Source organism: Oncorhynchus nerka, linkage group LG18 (assembly GCF_034236695.1).
Source record: "Oncorhynchus nerka isolate Pitt River linkage group LG18, Oner_Uvic_2.0, whole genome shotgun sequence".
Classification (NCBI taxonomy): Eukaryota; Metazoa; Chordata; class Actinopteri; order Salmoniformes; family Salmonidae; genus Oncorhynchus; species Oncorhynchus nerka.
In genome coordinates this window covers 65,656,448-65,676,748 of record NC_088413.1, presented here as the reverse complement: position 1 = coordinate 65,676,748, position 20,301 = coordinate 65,656,448, and the positions used below count along the sequence as shown (strand labels likewise).

General features: G+C 44.1%; 1 protein-coding gene across 1 annotated transcript in view; it reads right to left on the bottom strand.

Annotated features, from left to right (window-relative positions):
* LOC115146352 (myelin transcription factor 1-like protein) overlaps positions 1-20,301 on the bottom strand; it is a 94,466-nt gene that overhangs the window by 44,618 nt on the left and 29,547 nt on the right. Inside the window, exon 5 of the mRNA XM_065004273.1 lies at positions 4,894-5,354. Coding sequence (XP_064860345.1) covers positions 4,894-5,354 — 461 coding nt within the window. The remainder of the gene's footprint in view (positions 1-4,893; positions 5,355-20,301) is intronic.

The following is a 20,301-nucleotide window of genomic DNA, read 5'->3' as shown; positions in this document are numbered from 1 at the left end:
GCCACTTACATTCCTGCAGAGAAAAAGCCAAGAGACCAACAAATAAGTAATACATGTGACTTTGATTTCTGGAGGGAGCGAGAAAATCACCTGACAAAACAGTAGTGCGATGTAATCTTCCGTGGTGAAGTATTAATTATCACCAGGTTCAAAGACGCATCTGCTGCCCCAATACACTTGTGTGTGACCGGGAACATTTCAATAAGATAGAGGGAAACATGAAGCATGAAAAACTTACATGCACAAGCAAACACATTTATGCATTCTTGAGATACTTTACATAGGTGTACACAAACATTACATTCACACCCAGACACACACACACACACACACACACACACACACACACACACACACACACACACACACACACACACACACACACACACACACACACACACAATCTACTGAGGGCAAGACAACATTTGGGGTGAGGGCTCTGGACCACGGAGAGAGAACAGTCACGACTGACCAGGCACATATTTTGACAGGGGAACGCTTTCTTACAGTACCCTACCCTTGCCATGGCTGCCAGAGGTGACATTTTTTGAAGTTTTGAAACATGGCTCAGGAAAGCAATTTGAAGAGCAATCAAGGTACACAAAGGGGAAAGGGAAGCGAAACAGATTGGAAGAGGAACTGAGAGATTGCGCTGCTCCGTATAAAGCTTGGATTAGCAATGCAGCAGCAGTGTGCAGATATCCATTGAGGAACATAGAACCGCCATAACAATGCCACCTCTACTACAGTTATCAGATTGGAATCTGCCTGCTGCCACTTATGTCTTGAAGAGTATGGTGGAAATGATAGTGGCATAATGCATGTGGAGAGACTTATCTACATTTCTGAGAAGAAGAAAAAAGGAGATGAATAAAGGTGTGATTTCATCCTCCTATCTAAAGATGGCACTGTAGTTGAGAACGACAGAGAGAATCCCAAATATTCACTAAATGTATATAGGCAAGAGCAGAAAGCTAGTACACCCAGTGGAATTGACTGAATTGTGCTATTTGAGTCAAGAATGGAAACAAAGACTATCTCATTGACTGTGGACTCTGTATTTAATGTCAGTCTAGGGAGATCCTCACATACCCAACAGAGAGAGACAGAGAGAGACACAGGAGGGAGGCTGATACTACACTACTAGAAAGAAGCTAGCACAACATACTGTACCACAGAGGGTTAACACAGCACCCCCCCCCTCTCTATCTCTCTCTCTCTCTCTCTCTCTCTCTGTCTCTGTCTCTCTCTCTTTCTCGCTCTCTCTGTATCTCACTCTCTCTGTCTCTCTCTCTCTCTGTCTCTCTCTCTCTTTCTTGCTCTCTCTCTCACTATCTCTGTCTCTCTCTTTCTCTCTCTGTCTCTCTCTCTTTCTCTCTCTCTCTCTCTCTTTCTCGCTCTCTCTGTCTCTGTCTCTCTCTATCTCACTCTCTCTGTCTCTCTCTCTCTTTCTCACTCTCTCAGAGCTCCAGTCTTAATTGGACGTGAAGGTTCTGTCATGAAGGATTTGAGGTGTGGGGGTGAAAGGCAGAATGAGTTGGAGAGAAACCTGTCAGATGTGGTGTTAGGGCACATAATAGGCAGAGACCACACATGGAGGAGAACCTGTCACATACCAGACTGTCTCCAAACCAGACACAGGCTACTGTGTCTTCTCTCTATAGAGAGATCTGTGCTCAATGTGTTTGTTGCAGGTCATTTTGAACAGAAGGTTTTGTATCTGACTTATGCATGCCATTAAGCAAAGGTGGTGGGTAAGCGAGGGCTGCTTTTGACTTTTCTCTCACAAATACATGCCCTCTCTGACACCTATGCAGTAGTTCTATGGATGCTGTCATTTCAGCAATGATAGCTTCTTTCACCGCATCATTTTGAGTCCTGAGTCAGTGTTTCAGGGCATTTAGGTGTTTTGGAGAAAGAAGGACTGGGGGCTCCCATCCAGCCAAACTGCCATTTTCACAGGATCTGTGTCTTAGAGACAACGCCAGCACTGCTCAACCTCCGACTGAGATAACCCTGAAGGTAACGGCAAAAGACCCCAAAACACCCAAAATGACAGAGCTGAATCGCTCTTGAAAAAAAGAGCCTTCACTGCCAAACTATCTCTCTATTCTTAGTGACCGGGTTTGATCTAGCACAAAAAAGTATTTTTCAGGTAGCTACAGTCGTCTTATACAGTAGGTTGGAGGAAAAGCAAATGCTCAAACAAATAAATAAACCAATCAAACAGATGAAACAAACAAAGATCAAAGGAATAGGAACAGCATTTTCTGTTCTATGTTCTGGGACGTGCAGGCTGGGGATTTTGTTTTCATGTTGTTATGTAGAATTGTATCCCATTTCATTTCCCAGTACGCTGGCAAAAGTATCATTTACTGCGGTTAGAGCATTGGACTAGTAACCGAAAGGTTGTAAGTTCAAATCCCCGAGCTGACAAGGTACAAAATCTGTCCTTCTGCCCCTGAACAGGCAGTTAACCCACTGTTCCTAAGCCGTCATTGAAAATAAGAATTTGTTCTTAACTGACTTGCCTAGTAAAATAAATTTAAAAAATAAAAAAAATATACTGCACATATATATATATATATATATATATGTACAGTGCCTTCGGAAAGTTTTCAACGTCATGACTTTTTCCACATTTTGTTACGTTATAGCCATAATCTAAAATGGATTAAAAAAACATCTTCAGCAATTTGCACACAATACCATCCATGATGACAAAGCCAAAACAGTTTTTTTTTTTTTGCAAATTTATAAAAAAGAAAAAGAAATACCTTATCTACATAAGTATTCAGACCTTTTTCTACGAGACTCGAAATTGTGCTGCACAAATCTGTTTCCATCCCTGATTGTAAGCATTTCTTCTTCGCCAAGATCATCCTTCCTTCACTAAAAGGTATTTAAAAAATAAATAAATAGATAAATACCTTATTTACATAAGTATTCAGACACTTTGTTATGTGATTCGAAATTGAGCTCGGGTGCATCGTGTTCCATTGATCGTCCTTGAGATGTTTCTACAACTTGATTGAAGTCCACCTGTGGTAAATTCAATTGATTGGACATGATTTGGAAAGGCACACAACTGTCTATATAAGGTTCCACAGTTGACAGTGCATGTCAGAGCAAAAACCAAGCCATGAGATCAAATGACTTGTCCATAGAGATCCGAGACAGGATTGTGTCGAGGCACAGACCTGGGTAAGGGTACAAAAACATTTCTGCAGCATTGAAGATCCCCAAGAACACAGTGGCCTCCATCATTATTAAATTAAAGAAGTTTGGAATCACCAAGACTCTTCCTAGAGATGGCCGCCTGGCAAAACTGAGCAATCGGGGGAGAAGGGCCTTGGTTAGGGAGGTGAACAAGAACCCGATGGTCAATCTGACAGAGCTCTAGTGTCCCTCTGTGGAGATGGGAGAACCTCCAAGAAGGACAACCATCTCTGCAGCACTCCACCAATCAGGCCTTTATGGTAGAGTGGCCAGATGGAAGCCATTACTCAGTAAAAGGAACATGACAGCACGCTTGGAGTTTGCCAAAAGGCACCTAAAGACTCACAGACCATGAGAAACAAGATTCTCCAGTCTGATGAAAGCAATATTAAACTATTTGGCTTGAATGCCATGCGTCACATCTGGAGGAAACCTGGCACCATCCCTATAGTGAAGCAGAGTGGTGGCAGTATCATGCTGTGGGGATGTTTTTCAGCGGCAGGGACTGGGATACAAGTCAGGATCGAGGCAAAGATGAAAGGAGCAAAGTACAGAGAGATCCTTGATGAAAACCTGCTTCAGAGTGCCCGGGACCTCAGACTGAGGTGAGGGTTCACCTTCCAACAGGACAACGACCCTGAGCACACTGCCAAGACAACACAGGAGTGGCTTCGGGACAAGTCTCTGAATGTCCTTGAGTGGCCCAGCCAGAGGCCGGACGTGAACGAACATCTCTGGAGAGACCTGAAAATAGCTGTGCAGCTCCCCATCCAACCTGACAAAGATTGAGAGGATCTGCAGAGAAGAATGGGAGAAACTTCCCAAATACAGGTGTGCCAAGCTTGTAGTGTCAAACCCAAGAAGACGCGAGGCTGTAATCGCTACCAAAGCTGCTTCAACAAAGTGCTAAGTAAAGAGTCTGAATACTTATGTAAATGTGATATTAGCTTCTTTTTATTATTTTATAATTGCAAAAATTCCTTTATGGGTTATTCTATGTAGGTTTTTCAATATGTTTTACTATTTTCTACATTGTAGAATAATAGTGAAGACATCAAAACTATAAAATAACACATATGGAATTATGTAGTTACCAAAAAAGTGTTCATCAAATCAAAGTAGCCACCATTTGCATTGATGACTGTACCAGTCAAAGGTTTGGACACATACTTATTCCAGGGGTTTTCTTAATTTTTTTACTATTTTCTACAATGTAGAATAATAGTGAAGATGTCAAAACTATGAAATAACACATATGGAATCACGAAGAAACCAAAAAAGTGTTAATCAAATCAAAATATATTTTAGATTTTAGATTCTTCAACGTAGCCACCCTTTGCCTTGATGACAGCTTTGCACACTCTTGGCCTTCTCCTAACCAGCTTCACCTGGAATGCTGTCTTGAAGGAGTTCCCACATTGATATGTTTAACAATTTTTTGGTTACCACATGATTCCATATGTGTTATCTCATAGTTTTGATGTCTTCACTATTATTCTACAACATAGAAAAAAGTTTAAATAAATGAAAACTTTTAACTGGCACTGTTATATATATAATATATATATATATATATATTCTAGGCTAACCATTCCACAATGCAAATATTTACATTCTTTTGAATATTATATCCTAATATCTTTCGGTGTAACAGGCAAGTAAATTAAGTCTCACCTTTGCCTTGACTCTGCTCATCAAACTCCTCCTCATACTCTTCCTCATCTTCTTCCTCTTCCTCCTCTTCTACTCCCTCTTCCTCCTCCTCCTCCTCTTCTTGTTCCACATCTACCTCCTCCCCCTCTCCCTCCCCTCTCTCCATATCTCCTTCTTCCTGCTCCATCTGTTCCTCATTGTCATCCGAGTATCTCTCCTCTTCCTCATCCTCGACCTCCTCCTCTTCCTCATCTCCCCCATCCTCTACTCCCTCCTCCACCTCCTCCTCTCTATCATCCATCTCCTCCGTTCCGTCCGTCTCGTAGCTCTCCTCCATAGTAGAGTTGTCCATCTGGGTTATGAGTGGTGTCCCCTTGGATGCTGGTTCAAGGGGTTCCAGTAGGGGCTCCAGCACTTCCAGGGGTTCCAGAGGCTGTCTGTCCACTGTTTTCCTCTTCTTGGCCAGAGGGCAGCCGTACACACTGCAGGGGACAGATAACACCAGAACCATTAACTGTTAGCCAGCAGACCCAAAACCCCAGCCACCTCACCAGGCTTAGTGGCTGACTGGCTAAGCTAATACAATACACTGGCTCTGGTCTCTAAATGTGTCACTGGGCCAGCACACTACCCAGCAGGCTATTCACTGATTAAAACACATTTGGAGAGAATTCTACAAAACACAATAAAACACAACTGCAGCACAATGGTACAAGGTGCTGAATGTTCTCTTGCTTTGTCGCTGCAGAACAGCTCTAGGACAGACCCAATGCTCTGGTGAATGTTTTTGTTTTTGGCACCATAGAGAAAGTGAAATCAAAGTTTAGGAAACGGAGCTCTAATCATGCCCATAATCATTCACTATTGTGTAATTACATTCTAATTGCCATCCTTTGCTGGGTTAATAATTATAGGAGGTAGGATGAGGATTTCTGAGACAAATAAAAACAATGATATTAAAACAAATAGATAATTACATCCCTGGGTTACCCTCTGAAAACAAATAGATAATTACATCCCTTGGTTACCCTCTGAAAACAAATAGATAATTACATCCCTGGGTTACCCTCTGAAAACAAATAGATAATTGCATCCCTGGATTACCCTCTGAAAACAAATAGATAATTACATCCCTGGGTTACCCTCTGAAAACAAATAGATAATTACATCCCTGGGTTACCCTCTGAAAACAAATAGATAATTACATCCCTGGGTTACCCTCTGAAAACAAATAGATAATTACATCCCTGGGTTACCCTCTGAAAACAAATAGATAATTACATCCCTGGGTTACCCTCTGAAAACAAATAGATAATTACATCCCTGGGTTACCCTCTGAAAACAAATAGATAATTACATCCCTGGGTTACCCTCTGAAAACAAATAGATAATTACATCCCTGGATTACCCTCTGAAAACAAATAGATAATTACATCGCTGGGTTACCCCCTCTGAAAACAAATAGATAATTACATCCCTGGGTTACCCTCTGAAAACAAATAGATATTTACATCCCTGGGTTACCCTCTGAAAACAAATAGATAATTACATCCCTGGGTTACCCTCTGAAAACAAATAGATAATTACATCCCTGGGTTACCCTCTGAAAACAAATAGATAATTACATCCCTGGGTTACCCTCTGAAAACAAATAGATAATTACATCCCTGGGTTACCCTCTGAAAACAAATAGATAATTACATCCCTGGGTTACCCTCTGAAAACAAATGGTTTATTTAGCTGGCATTGTCTGACTCTGTTGAGGCGACTGCAACGAAACATGCAGCTGTACATGTTGTTGTAGTATGGTCATTGGGAAAACAGCATAATCAGAGGGATGCATTTACTGTATTCTCCTGGTCCCATTTACAGCACAGGACACATTTGAACCTGATCATCTGATCATCTGTGTATTCACCCAGAATATTGATCACAGGAGCCTAATCCATTTCCCTTATCAAACCATGGGGAGTCTGGGGGCGATACAGTTCTGTGTATGAGTGCATTGATTTGCGCATGTGGCACCCAGTCCCTCAATCAAACAAACTACACGGACAGAGTCCCAATGAGACCAGTGCGACAACGTGTTTTGGGTGCCAAGCAGAGCAGTGTTCCATGCTGGTTGGTAACAGAGTCAGAAATACTTCAGGTATGCTTAGTTAGAGGCTACTGAGCTGTGAAATGTTCCTGATTCCCCTTCACACCAGCCCAGAGTGTTTATCCCTACTCACTCAGCCCAGAATAGGCCCTAATGTGAACAAATAGACAGCATTAGGTTGAAGGAGCGGAGGAGTGAAATTATATCAGCAGGTATTATAGTCGGTGGAGGCATTCTGTTTTGGACGTTTCCAAGCGGATGTGGCACCTCTCGGAAGCCTCCTCCACTCAAGGTTAGGGGGGTGCTGCTAATACATGAGCCTCATTTCTTAAATTGGTGGAGAACTGGGTATTCTGACTCACTGCAACATGCTAACTGTGGACCTTTTACCAGTGTTTATTTGTTTCAGAATTGCAAAGCTGCATGATATATGATCTCTCTCTCCCTCTCTCTCTCACACACGCACACACGCGCACACACACACACACACACACACACACACACACACACACACACACACACACACACACACACACACACACACACACACACACACACACACACACACACACACACACAGACCAAAAGGAGCGGGTGTCCATCACTCAGCCAGCGTCGGGCTCAACTGGCAGACAGCCTCAATCTCAGCAGGCCCAGGGATTACTTAATAGCCTGACCCCTCCACCCACACCCAGGGCCTCATTTCATTAATCTAAGACCACAAGGAAACTCATTCCCTGCCTGTCAGCCCTGCAGGCTCCTGTAGGTCCTGCACCTCTCCCCAGGGTGGGGGCGGAGGTGTGTGTGTGTGTGTGTGTGGAGGGGGAGGGGGAGGGGGGGGAGGGTCGCTGGGTACTGTGATCAATAGTGCTTGTGACCAAACATCTCAAAAGCACATTAAAATGTCACTCATCCTGGCCCATTCCAGAGCCCCTCCAAATAAATCAAGGGCTGGTCCCAGTAGGATACGTATCGCCAAGCAGCCAGCCTGGCAGGGAGGATAGGTGAGTGAGAGGGAGGGAAGTTGGGAAGGAGTGAAGGTGTCTAGCTGTTGAAATTCACTCTTCCCTCTACTCGTCTTCCATTGCATACCACTCTGTCTGTCAGACTGGATGGCTTTTAGCGATGAGGCAGTACTTGCAGTGCATCACCCAGATGGAGGGGCTGTATAGCTGTGCTTAATGTGCAACAGTCACTCCATGACAGCTATTCATGTATTTTCACCTGAATCACTTTACAATTCACAATCTCAGTGATACTGCTAATTGCATTGAAACACTCAAATGGATTAACGTTTAAAATCGCTAGAAATGGTTTTTATGTGGCCAATAAAAAGGGGTCAATTACACCAGTTAGTATTTCCATTGTTACATAATGTTCCATTGTACTACTACTGCAAATATGTTTCAGTGGGTCCTAAAATCCTCCCTTACTGAAAGACGTCCTTACAATATTTACTGAAAACAACTTTATGCATGATCTCCAAATGCCTCTTTATCCCACTAATGCAGGTCCTTTATCCCACTAATGCAGGTCCTTTATCCCACTAATGCAGGTCCTTTATCCCACTAATGCAGGTCCTTTATCCCACTAATGCAGGTCCTTTATCCCACTAATGCAGGTCCTTTATCCCACTAATGCAGGTCCTTTATCCCACTAATTCGGAAAGTATTCAGACCACTCAACATTTTACACATTGTGTTACTTTACAGCCTTATTCTAAAATTGATTAAACAAAACATGTTCCTCATCAATCTACACACAATACCCCACAAAGACGGTCACATTTACATATATATATTAAAAAAACGTATCTACATAAGTATTCAGACCCTTTGCTATGAGACTCGAAATTGAGCTCAGGTGCATCCTGTTTCTATTGATCATCCATAGTGCATGTCAGAGTAAAAACAGTGCATGTCAGACAGTGCATGTCAGAGCAAAAAACAAGCCATGAGGTTGAAGGAATTGTCCCGAGAGTTCCGAGACAGGGTTGTGTCGAGACACAGGTCTGGGGAAGGGTACCAAAAAAAAGAACACAGTGGTCTCCATCATTCTTAAGGGGAAGAAGTTTGGAACCACCAAGACTCTTCCTAGAGCTGGCAGCCCAGCCAAACTGAGCAATCGGGGGAGAAGGGTCTTGGTCAGGGAGGGGACCAAGAACCTGATGGTCACTCTGACAGAACTCCAGAAGGACAACCATCTCTGCAGCACTCCACCAATCAGGCCTTTATGGTAGAGTGGCCAGACGGAAGCCACTCCTCAGTAAAAGGCACATGACAGCCAAATTGGAGTTTCAGGACTCTCAGACCATGAGATCTATGATTCTCAGGTCTGATGAAACCAAGATTTAACTCTTTGGCCTGAAGTCCAAGCGTCACGTCTGAAGGAAACCTGGCACCATCCCTACGGTGAAGCATGGTGGTGGCAGTATCATTCTGTGGGGATGTTTTTCAGCGGGAGAGACTGGGAGACTAGTCAGGATGGCAGGTAGCTTAGTGGTTAGAGCGTTGGGCCAATAACCGAAAGGTTGCTAGATGGATGAACTGGGGCATTTTTAGCTCCCAGGAATTGTGTACAGATCCTTGTGACATGGGGCTGTGCATTATCATTCTGAAACATGAGGTGATGGCTGCGGATTAATGGCACGACAATGGGCCTCAGGATTTCATCACAGTATCTCTATGCATTCAAATTGCCATCGATAAAATGCAATTTAGTTCGTTGTCGGTAGCTTATGCCTGCCCATACCATTACCCCACTGCCACCATGGGGCACTCTGTTCACAAAGTTGAGATCAGCAAACCACTCGCCCACATGACGCCATACACTTAATCTGCGGTTGTGAAGCCGGGTTGGACGTACTGTCTCTAAAACAACGTTATGGTAAGGCTTATGGTAGAGAAATTAACGTTACATTCTCTGGCAACAGCTCTGGTGGACATTCCTGCAGTCAGCATTCCAATTGCACATTCCTTCAAAACTTGAGACATCTGTGGCATTGTGTTGTGTTACAAAACTGCAGCAGCCTTTTACTGTCCCCAAGCACAAGGTGCACCTGTGTAATGATCATGCTGTTTAATCAGCTTCTTGATGCCACACTTGTCAGGTGGATGGATTATCTTGGCTACGGGTAAATGCCCACTAACAGGGATGTAAACACATTTTTTCTCAAAATTTGAGAGAAATATTTTTTGTGTGCTTATGGAACATTTCTGGGCTGTTTTATTTCAGCTCATGAAACATGCGACCAACAGTTTACATGTTGCCTACATGTTTTTTCTTAGTGTAAAATTATACAAATTACTTTGCTCATGATGCAACAACAGCCTGTAACAACAGCCTGAGTGCACCAGCCATGAAACAACGATACAGAGCTGTTCTATGTACTATCTGAGCGGCGCTGGTGCTAATAAGTCAAAATTCCATCTGCATTCCACAGGTCATGTTTATAAGCTAGTGTTCCAAAAAAATGATCAATATGAGGAGAAGTCTCCCGGCACACCTAGGAGTTCCTCAAGCCACACCAGTGTGCCGCACACAGCACACCGGTTGACAACCACTGCTTGGTGTAGCCTACTACTCTTGCTGTGAGGTTGCTGTGACACACACATCAGCATCCCACAATACTCAGCTTTCTCACAGCAAGTCCTTTCCACATCTCAACCATCTAACCCCTGCTACCATGACTACATCCTTCAGACTGCACCCTGCAATTAACATTCCACAGGTAAATATTAAGTGCCATTTAAATAAAGAAATACTGCTGGCGTCAGGAGAGGAGGACAGAAAGGGTTTTGTCTTTTGTCTTTTCTTCACCAGGAAGTAGGGTAGTCTTCAAAAGGTGTGTTTGGTATGAAAGGCAGCTATCGAAGGAAAATTGTCCCTTGTGTAACAGAAAAGCCACTTCAGGTTTGTATTGTATTTTTAAAGAGATAATTCTGGATGAAATGCATTCAACTAAAGGGGAACAAGTGATCAGTCAAGTAACACTGTACATGTTAAGGAAAGCCCATTTCGAGAGCTCAGAATCACGAGCATGATTACCTCTGTCTTTGTGTGGTTGTGTGTGTGTCTGTGTTTGTGTATGTGTGTGTCTGTGTTTGTGTATGTGTGTCTCTGTATCTGTGTGCATGTGTGCACTTACATGCATGTGTACTTACATGCGTGTGTATATGTGTATGCGTGAATGCTTCCGGCGCGTGTGTGTGCGTGTGTGTGTGTAATCCCAGGCAGGTGACAGTGAGCGTTACACAACAGCTTCATTAGCAGTCATATTAAAGCCTGTTCACAGCGAGGGATGAAGCTTTGTCCAGTCATAAGCATTATGTGCTATTTGTCCCCCTGACACTGGGATGAGACTACTGCTGCACTTCATGGCTTTCACTCTTCACTCTTAGAAAAAAAGGTGCTATCTAGAACCTAAAAGGAACTACTTTTGGTTCCAAGAACACTTTCCACAGAGGGTTCTACATGGAATCCAGAATGGTTCTACCTGAAAAGAAAAAGGGTTCTACCTGAAACCAAAATGGGTATTGCTATGGGAACAGCCGAAGAACCCCTTTGGAACCTTTTTGTCTAAGTGTTGATTACTTTATATCTCCCCTGCCTCTCTCACTTTCTCTCTCGCTCTCTCTTTCTCAATCTCTCTCTCTTTCTCTCTCTCACCATCTCCCCTGTCTTTCTCTCTCCCTCTCCATCCCTTACACCCCATTCTCACTCACTCTTCACCTCTCTCTCTCTTCTTGCCACCATCCTCTCTCTTTATACCTAAATTGTCTCCTTTTCTACCTCATCCCCTGTCTGCCTAGAGAGAGAGAAAGAGAGAGCTGTTAGAGGAGTTCCGTGCACCTCTCGATGTGTCCCTATCTAACAGGATCTATTGGCACGCGTGGCAGAGCGCCATCTCCATGGTGATATCCTCCGGAAATCCAACAGGGATTTGCCATCCTCGCAGACAGTAGCAAGTCAGGGAGAGATAGAAAGAGAGAGAGATATATAGTGGGGGGTCGGTGGAGAAAAGGAGAGATTGGGAGAGGAGAGTTGGAGAGAGAATGGAAGGGAGAGAAAGACAGAGAGAGAGAGGGAGAGGGAGAGAGAGAGAGAGCAAGAGAGAGCTGAGTGTGGGAGGGAGAGAGAGCAATAGACAGCAAGATAGAGAAAGAGAGGGGGAGATGAAAGAATGGGTAGAGGGTGAATGAGAGTCAGAGAGAGGGGGAGAAGTGAACAAAAGCTGTGTGGTTCTGAGGGAGGGGAGGCTCAGGCAGCCACTGCAATTTGGGTGTATTCTGTGTGCTCTAATTGTGGATTTTATACTGGATAATACAACACACACTATGGTATAGTTTGTACACACAGCCAACACAGAGATGGCATTGTAAAACATCAAGTCCCTGTTGTGATTCATTGTAGTGTGATGGCTGTAACGCTAGACAGTCAATGCAGTAGAGCCAGTGGAATCAAACCCATGCAGACAAACACATACCCAGCACCAACTCACATCATCAACTCAGGCTGCCAGGCAGCTCCAGTCTATTCCTCTGCCTCAGCCCCGTACCCAGCCTTATCTTCAGCCCCAGTCTTTTCCTCTGCCTCAGCCACGTACCCAGCCTCTTCTTCAGCCCCAGTCTTTTCCTCTGCCTCAGCCCAGTACCCAGCTTCTTCTTTAGCCCGTCTCTTCCTCAGCCCCCTACTCACCTCTTCTTCAGCACCATTACTTTCCCCATGTCCATCAACTTACCCCTGCCCTTGGCGCAGCCACTGACCTTGCCCCAAAACCCCCTGACCTTCCCCCAGCCCCCTTCATTTGTCCCTACCACTACCATGGTATACAAAAATATACCATGGTAGTGCAGTGAAAAACATGCCATGGTACTAGTGCAAATATCAAAAAAACATGATACCACCATGGTAGTTTTTTCATTGTCCTACCATGGCATGAAAATACCATGGTATTTGCACCAGTGCCATGGTATTTCCCTGCCATGGTAGTGATAAAAGAAAACATGATATTTTTTTATTGTACTTGCTACCATGGTACAAAAATGAACCATGGTAGTACAATGAATAAAAAAAACATGGTTTTGTACTGGCAGCATGTAGTGAAACAAGAAAGCAGGGTTGTTGTTTACACTGTATTATGTTGGACAGTGTCTCACCGGACCATCCTAAAAAACATAGTAATTTTTGGTACTCACATAATGCAACATTGACTACTTGCTTTGCAATGGAAAAGCGTAGGCCTAGTACTCTCTTAAACCTTTTAGCTCATAGTGAAAAACCACAACACACATGGTCTTAAACCTGGATAGGGTATGGTGAGAAGAATGAAGGGAGTCTGAAACCTTGAAGATTTAAAATAGTTAGTTTGTTTTGTGCTTTCTCTTCAATTCAGTTCACTCTCTCTCACTCAACTGACTTGGCTATACAAATCTAAAAAGCCAACATACTAAAAAAATCCATTTGTGAAAAGGTATTAATTATCATCTTATCTCAGATACATGTTTATCATGTAATTCTCAACATATCCCAAAAAACAGCAAGTTACAATGTTTCGTTTTGTTTACAATGTGTGAACGTTAGTTGGTCCTGTCGCCATGACAACAACAGGCTAGCTTGACTCAAGCTAACTTTAGCCAACAGCAGCATCTATGCTAACGGACTTTTATAAATTAATTTAACTATCAAAACATCATCAAAAATAACAACAATTGTAAAATAATACTCTGTTTAATTTGGTGTTTCATATCCTATGCTGTATATTTCGCTCACTGTGATGTTAACATTTAAAATATTGTGTTGGCTTGGCTCTCTCTCATTCAATTGACCAGGCAGGCGAGAGCCACTCTAGAATGAGATTATAAACACCTTGTCAAATAAAGTTTGTTCAGGGCCATCGATGTGTCTGCTTGGGGGGAATATATACGGCTGTGATTATAATTGAAGAGAATTCCCTTGGTAGAGTCCAATGATGGCGAGATTTACACCACCCCAGCCGACACTTGACATTGCACATGGTGATCTTAGGCTTGTGTGCGGCTGCTCGGCCATGGAAACCCATTTCATGAAGCTCCCGACGAACAGTTTTTGTGCTGACATTGCTTCCAGAGGCAGTTTGGAACCCGGTAGTAAAACTCAGCATTTGGCGGTCCCTTTCTGTGAGCTTGTGTGGCCTACCACTTTGCACCTGAGCTGTTGTTGCTCCTAGACGTTTCCAATTCACAATAACAGCACTTACAGTTGACCGTGGCAGCTGTAGAAATTTTACAAACTGTCTTGTTGGAAAAGTGTCTTCCTATGACGGTGCCACATTGAAAGTTACTGAGCTCTTCAGTGTCCACATACTTTTCCATGATTCAGACTATACCATGGTATAAGTGAAGTACCATAGTAGTGCCATGTTACATTTTTGTAAGGATCCTCCCCACTCACATAATTACTTCAATCAATCACATTAGCGTAGTGAGAGACACATCTTGGATGAGGTTTAGCCCTCCTCCTCTGCACTATCCATCTGTGTTAGCTACACTGGATATGTTGCGTTAGACAGTACACTGCCATAATAGAGTTCAAACTCCATAAATGTTTTTAAAAGTTAGTTTGAGATATGGTTCTAACGTGAACAGAGATGGCAGTAATAGTCACCAGAGCTCAAGAATATCAGCATAAAAAAACACGAGAGAAAAAATACCTAAAATATCATTAGCCCACCATGATAGCACAGAAAATGTGTCATGTGCCATCTGAAATAATATTAATAATTAAACATACTAAAAACCATGTTTTATCTTTCCTGCAGCAACACTCGCACTTGTCTATTCTCACTAGCACTGATTGCTGATAGCTGCTTTACTGAGGTAAGAATGTACTTACTATGATTGTGATAGGTGGTCATTCCACCTAGGTATTTGAAGTTGAATGCACTAACTGCAAGTCACTCTGGTTAAATGACTAAAATGGAAATGTAAACTGGTGTACATCAAGTTCTCTCCCTAATATCCATCTCTGCTTTCACCCCCCAGCCTATTGCCCAGCTGCTGTGTTTCTGTCCTGTTCTGTTGGCTTGTCACACCTAATCAGCCCCAGCTTCCAACTAGCTCATTCATCCCCCTCCTCTCCCCTGTAACTATTCCGCAGGTTGTTCCTGTACGTTAGAATGTGTTCTCAGTCAACTTACCTGGTAAATAAGGGTTAAATAAAATAAATAAAGTCTACTGGGCCTGGTACATTTCCCCAACAGAGACAGTGGAGGACTCTTGACATTTATGTAATTTATCTGGTAGCCGTGCGGAGGGATGGGCAGGCTAGGGGGCTGCTGCTAGTGGGAGGGGGGTAGGGAGGGTGAGAGGTCAGGATGTACCAAGCCCAGAAGAGATGGAGAGCCCTAAGCGTCTGGCTGCCCTTGCTGTCTTGCTCCTCATCACACATCCCCCTGGCACAATGCTGGGCCCTGGGCTCTCTACACATGATCTGTCATTTCCTTTGATGTGTCTCCTGCGGGAGGGAGGGAGTGCGGGGGAACAGGCAGGCAGGGGGAGTAAACACCACCTGTTTACCACTTGCTAGCTAACGCTAGGCTAGAGCAGAGCTAGGTACTGGAGCTGGCCTGACTGACTGTCATAATAACACACCACCAAACAAAGAGGAGGAAAACACAAAGGGAAAAAAGAAACAAATGGCAGAGGAAGAAAGGGATGAGGGGGATACAGGAGAGTGCCAGAGTATATTTGAGGGGCTAGGTTTTGAAACGTGTTTGAAGGTTTCTTATGTTGTTTTATAGGTTGAGTTTTTCTGATATCGTGGTTATTATGAAAAAGAGAGAGATGGGAAACCCCGTGCTGTAGTTGACTGAAAACCAAGGGGAGCTGACGCCACTATATTTTATTCAATAATGGCAGTGGTAACACGATGCAAAGAAAAACAAGTGGATTAAATACATTAACCAAGATTATCACTTAAAAAAAATATTGAACCCCTGAAAAACAAGTCCCCAGAGAGCCAGTCCACTTCACCTCTTTTTGTTCTGCCCCACATGCCTGCTCCCCCTCTCCTTTTGGAAAATAAAGCTCCCAATTAAATATGTAAATGTTCATTTCAGAGACAGATACTCCACAGAGGGGGGTTGATGGCATGGAGGTGATGTGGCACATTATGATTAATGTGACCTTATCTGGATTTGCACAAGGAGGCAGGGGGGTATCTGAGCTGGAGGTGGTGGAGGTGGAGGGGTGTAGGGGTGTAGGGGTGGAGGAGGAGATGGTGGAGGAGGCAGGGGGGTAGCTGAGCTGGAGGTGGTGGAGGTGGCGGAGGTGGAGGGGTGGAGGGGTGTAGGGATGCGGTGGTGGAGGGGGAGATGGTGGAGGAGGCAGGGGGTAGCTTAGCTGGAGGTGGCGGAGGTGGCGGAGGTGGAGGGGTGGAGGGATGCGGTGGTGGAGGGGAGATGGTGGAGGAGGCAGTGGGGTAGCAGAGCTGGAGGTGGTGGAGGTGGAGGGCTGTAGGGATGCGGTGGTGGAGGGGAAGATGGTGGAGGAGGCAGTGGGGTAGCTGAGCTGGAGGTGGAGGGGTGGAGGGGTGTAGGGATGTGGTGGTGGAGGGGAGATGGTGGAGGAGGCAGTGGGGTAGCTGAGCTGGAGGTGGTGGAAGTGGAGGGGTGTAGGGATGCGGTGGTGGAGGGGAGATGGTGGAGGAGGCAGTGGGGTAGCTGAGCTGGAGGTGGCGGAGGTGGAGGGTGTAGGGATGCGGTGGTGGAGGGGGAGATGGTGGAGGAGGCAGGGGTGGATGGGGTAGAGGTGAGAGGAGGGGGGGGCTACTTGATCACATCACCCTGTTCTCTACTCTTTTATCGGGCCAGCCCCCATTCCCCCCCACCGCTCTCTCTCTCTCTCTCTCTCTCTCTCTCTCTCACTCACATCTCATACTTCTCTCCCCTTCCCTCTCCCTCTTTCGTTTTTCCTCTCCCTCTTTTCCTAACAATACACCTTTCCCTCTCTCCCCCTCTCACTCTGCCATGCTTCTAGGTGCAATGTTCCTGTGTCGCCCCACCACTACCTGGCTTCATTCCAATGCTTTAAGTGAGTGCTATCTGTCAAGGCATGAATAATACAGCCCCAAGGCTGGTGGAAGGCTGGCAGAATCCAAATGAGCTATACATCAGGAAGAAAGCAGTCGACTTTAGCTCCAGAACACGCTCCCACCAAGACAGGCAATTACTCATCCCCAGCTGCAGCCATGGCAATCACTATCACTATCACAACCCCTGCACCCCTACACCCCACCACTACCACCCCAAAATGATCTCCTCATCACCACCACCCCACCACCCCACCCCAAAGCCATCATACATATATATATATACAGTACCAGTCAAAATTTTGGACACACCTACTCATTGAAGGATTTTTCTACATTGTAGAATTGTATAATAATAGTGAAGACATCAAAACTATGAATCATGGGATCTACATGAATATATGGGATCATCTAGTAACCAAAGTATTAAACAAATAAAAATATATTTTAGATTTTAGATACTTCAAAGTAGCCACCCTACTCACACACTTGGTATTCTCTCAACCAGCTAAATGAGGTAGTCACCTGGAATGCTTTTCCAATCGTCTTGAAGGACCTCCCACATAAAATGAGCACTTATTGGCTGCTTTTCCTTCACTCTGCAGTCCAATTGGGTTGAGGTCGGGTGATTGTGGAGGCCAAGACATCTGATGCAGCACTCCATAACTCTCCTTCTTTGTCAAATAGCCTGGAGGTGAGTTTCGGGTCACTGTCCTGTTGAAAAACAAATGATAGTCCCACTAAGCACAAACCAGATGGGAAGGTGTATCGCTGCAGAATGCTGTGGTAGCCATGCTGGTTAAGCGTGACTTGAATTTTAAATAAATCACAGACATTGTCACCAGCAAAGCACCCCCACACCATCACACCTCCTCCTCCATGCTTCATGGTGGGAACCACACATGCGGAGATCATCCGTTCACGTACTCTGCGTCTCACAAAGACACAAATTTGGACTCATCAGACCAAAGGACAGATTTCCACCAGTCTACTGTCCATTGCTAGTGTTTCTTTGCCCAAGCAAGTCTCTTCTTATTATTGATGTCCTTAAGTAGTGGTTTCTTTACAGCAATTTGACCACGAAGGCTGAATTGCTGGTCAGGGTAGCCTAGTGGTTAGAGCGTTGTACTCATAACCGGAAGGTTGCAAGTTCAAATCCCCGAGCTGACAAGGTACAAATCTGTCATTCTGCCCCTGAACAGGCAGTTAACCCACTGTTCCTAGGTTGTCATTGAAAATAATAATTTTTTCTTAACTGACTTGCCTAGTTAAATAAAGGTAAAATAAAAAAATAAAATTCACGCAGTCTCCTCTGAACAGTTGATGTTGAGATGTGTCTGTAACTTGAACTCCGTGGAGCATTTATTTGGGCTGCAATTTCTGAGGCTGGTAACTCTAATGAATGGATCCTCTCCAGCAGAGGTAACTCTGGGTCTTCCTTTCTTGTGGCGATCCTCATGAGAGCCAGTTTCATCATAGCGCTTGATTGTTTTTGAAACCGCACTTGAAGAAACTTAGAAGGCAAGCATCCCAGAGTCTCCGCCTCTTTGCCCTTGACGTTGAGAGTGTTGTTTTGTGGGTATTATTTAATGAAGCTGCCAGTTGAAGACTTGTGAGGCGTCTGTTTCTCAAACTAAACACTCTAATGTACTTGTCCTCTTGCACAGTTGTGTACCAGGGCCTCCCACTCCTCTTTCTATTCTGGTTAGAGCCAGTTTGCACTGTTCTGTGACGGGAGTAGAACGTTGTATGAGATCTTCAGTTTCTTGGCAATTTCTTGCATGGAATAGCATTCATTTCTCCGAACAAGAATAGACTCATGAGTTTCAGAAGAAAGTTATTTGATTTTAGCCATTTTGAGCCTTTTGAACCCACAAATGCTGATGCTTCAGATACACGACTAGCCTAAAGAAGGTCAGTTTTATTGCTTCTTTAACCAGGACAACTGTGCTAACGTAATTGCAAAAGGGTTTTCTATTAATCAATTAGCCTTTTCAAATGATAAACTTGGATTAGCTAACACAACATGCAATTGGAACACAGGAGTGATGGTTGGAGATAATGGGCCTCTGTACGCCTATGTAGATATTCCGTTAAAAATCAGCCGTTTCCAGCTACAATAGTCATTTACAACATTTACAATGTCTACACTGTATTTCTGATGAACTTGATGTTATTTTAATGGACAAAAAAATGGCTTTTCTTTCAAAAACAAGGATATTTCTAAGTGACCCCAAACTTTTGAACGGTAGTGTTATATGTGTGTGTGTATATATACAGTTTACATGTATACACTGAACAATGCAACATGTAAAGTTTTATGCACAAAAAGCACATTTCTCTCAAATTTTGTGCACAAATCTGTTTCCATCCCTGTTTGTGAGCATTTCTCCTTCGCCAAGATCATCCTTCCTTCACTAAAAGGTATTTAAAAAATAAATAAATAGATAAATACCTTATTTACATAAGTATTCAGACACTTTGTTATGTGATTCGAAATTGAGCTCGGGTGCATCCTGTTTCTATTGATCGTCCTTGAGATGTTTCTACAACTTGATTGGAGTCCACCTGTGGTAAATTCAATTGATTGGACATGATTTGGAAAAGCACACACCTGTCTATATGAGGTCCCACAGTTTACAGTGCATGTCAGAGCAAAAACCAAGCCATGAGGTTGAAGGACTTGTCCGTAGAGCTCTGAGACAGGATTTTGCAGAGAATTAGATCTGGGGAAGGGTTACAAAAAATGTCTGCAGCATTGAAGATCCCCAAGAACACAGTGGCTTCCGTCATTCTTAAAGGGAAGAAGTTTGGAACCACCAAGACTCTTCCTAGAGCTGGCCGCCCCTTTCAAACTGAGCAATCGGGGGAGAAGGGCCTTGGTCCGGCAGGTGACCAAGAACCTGCAGCACTCCACCAATCAGGCCTTTATGGTAGAGTGGCCAGAAGGAAGCCACTCCTCAGTAAAAGCACATGACAGCCTGCTTGGAGTTTGCCAAAAGGCACCTAAAGACTCTCAGACAATGAGAAACAAGATTCTCTGGTCTGATGAAACCAAGATTGAACTCTTTGGCCTGAATGCCAAGCGTCACGTCTGAAGGAATCCTGGCACTATCTCCACGGTGAAGCATGGTGGTGCCAGCTGTGGGGATGTTTTTCAGCGGTAGGGACTGTGAGACTAGTCAGGATCGAGTTAAAGATGAACTGAGCAAAGTACAGATTGATCCTTGATGAAAACCTGCTCCAGAGCACTGAGGACCTCA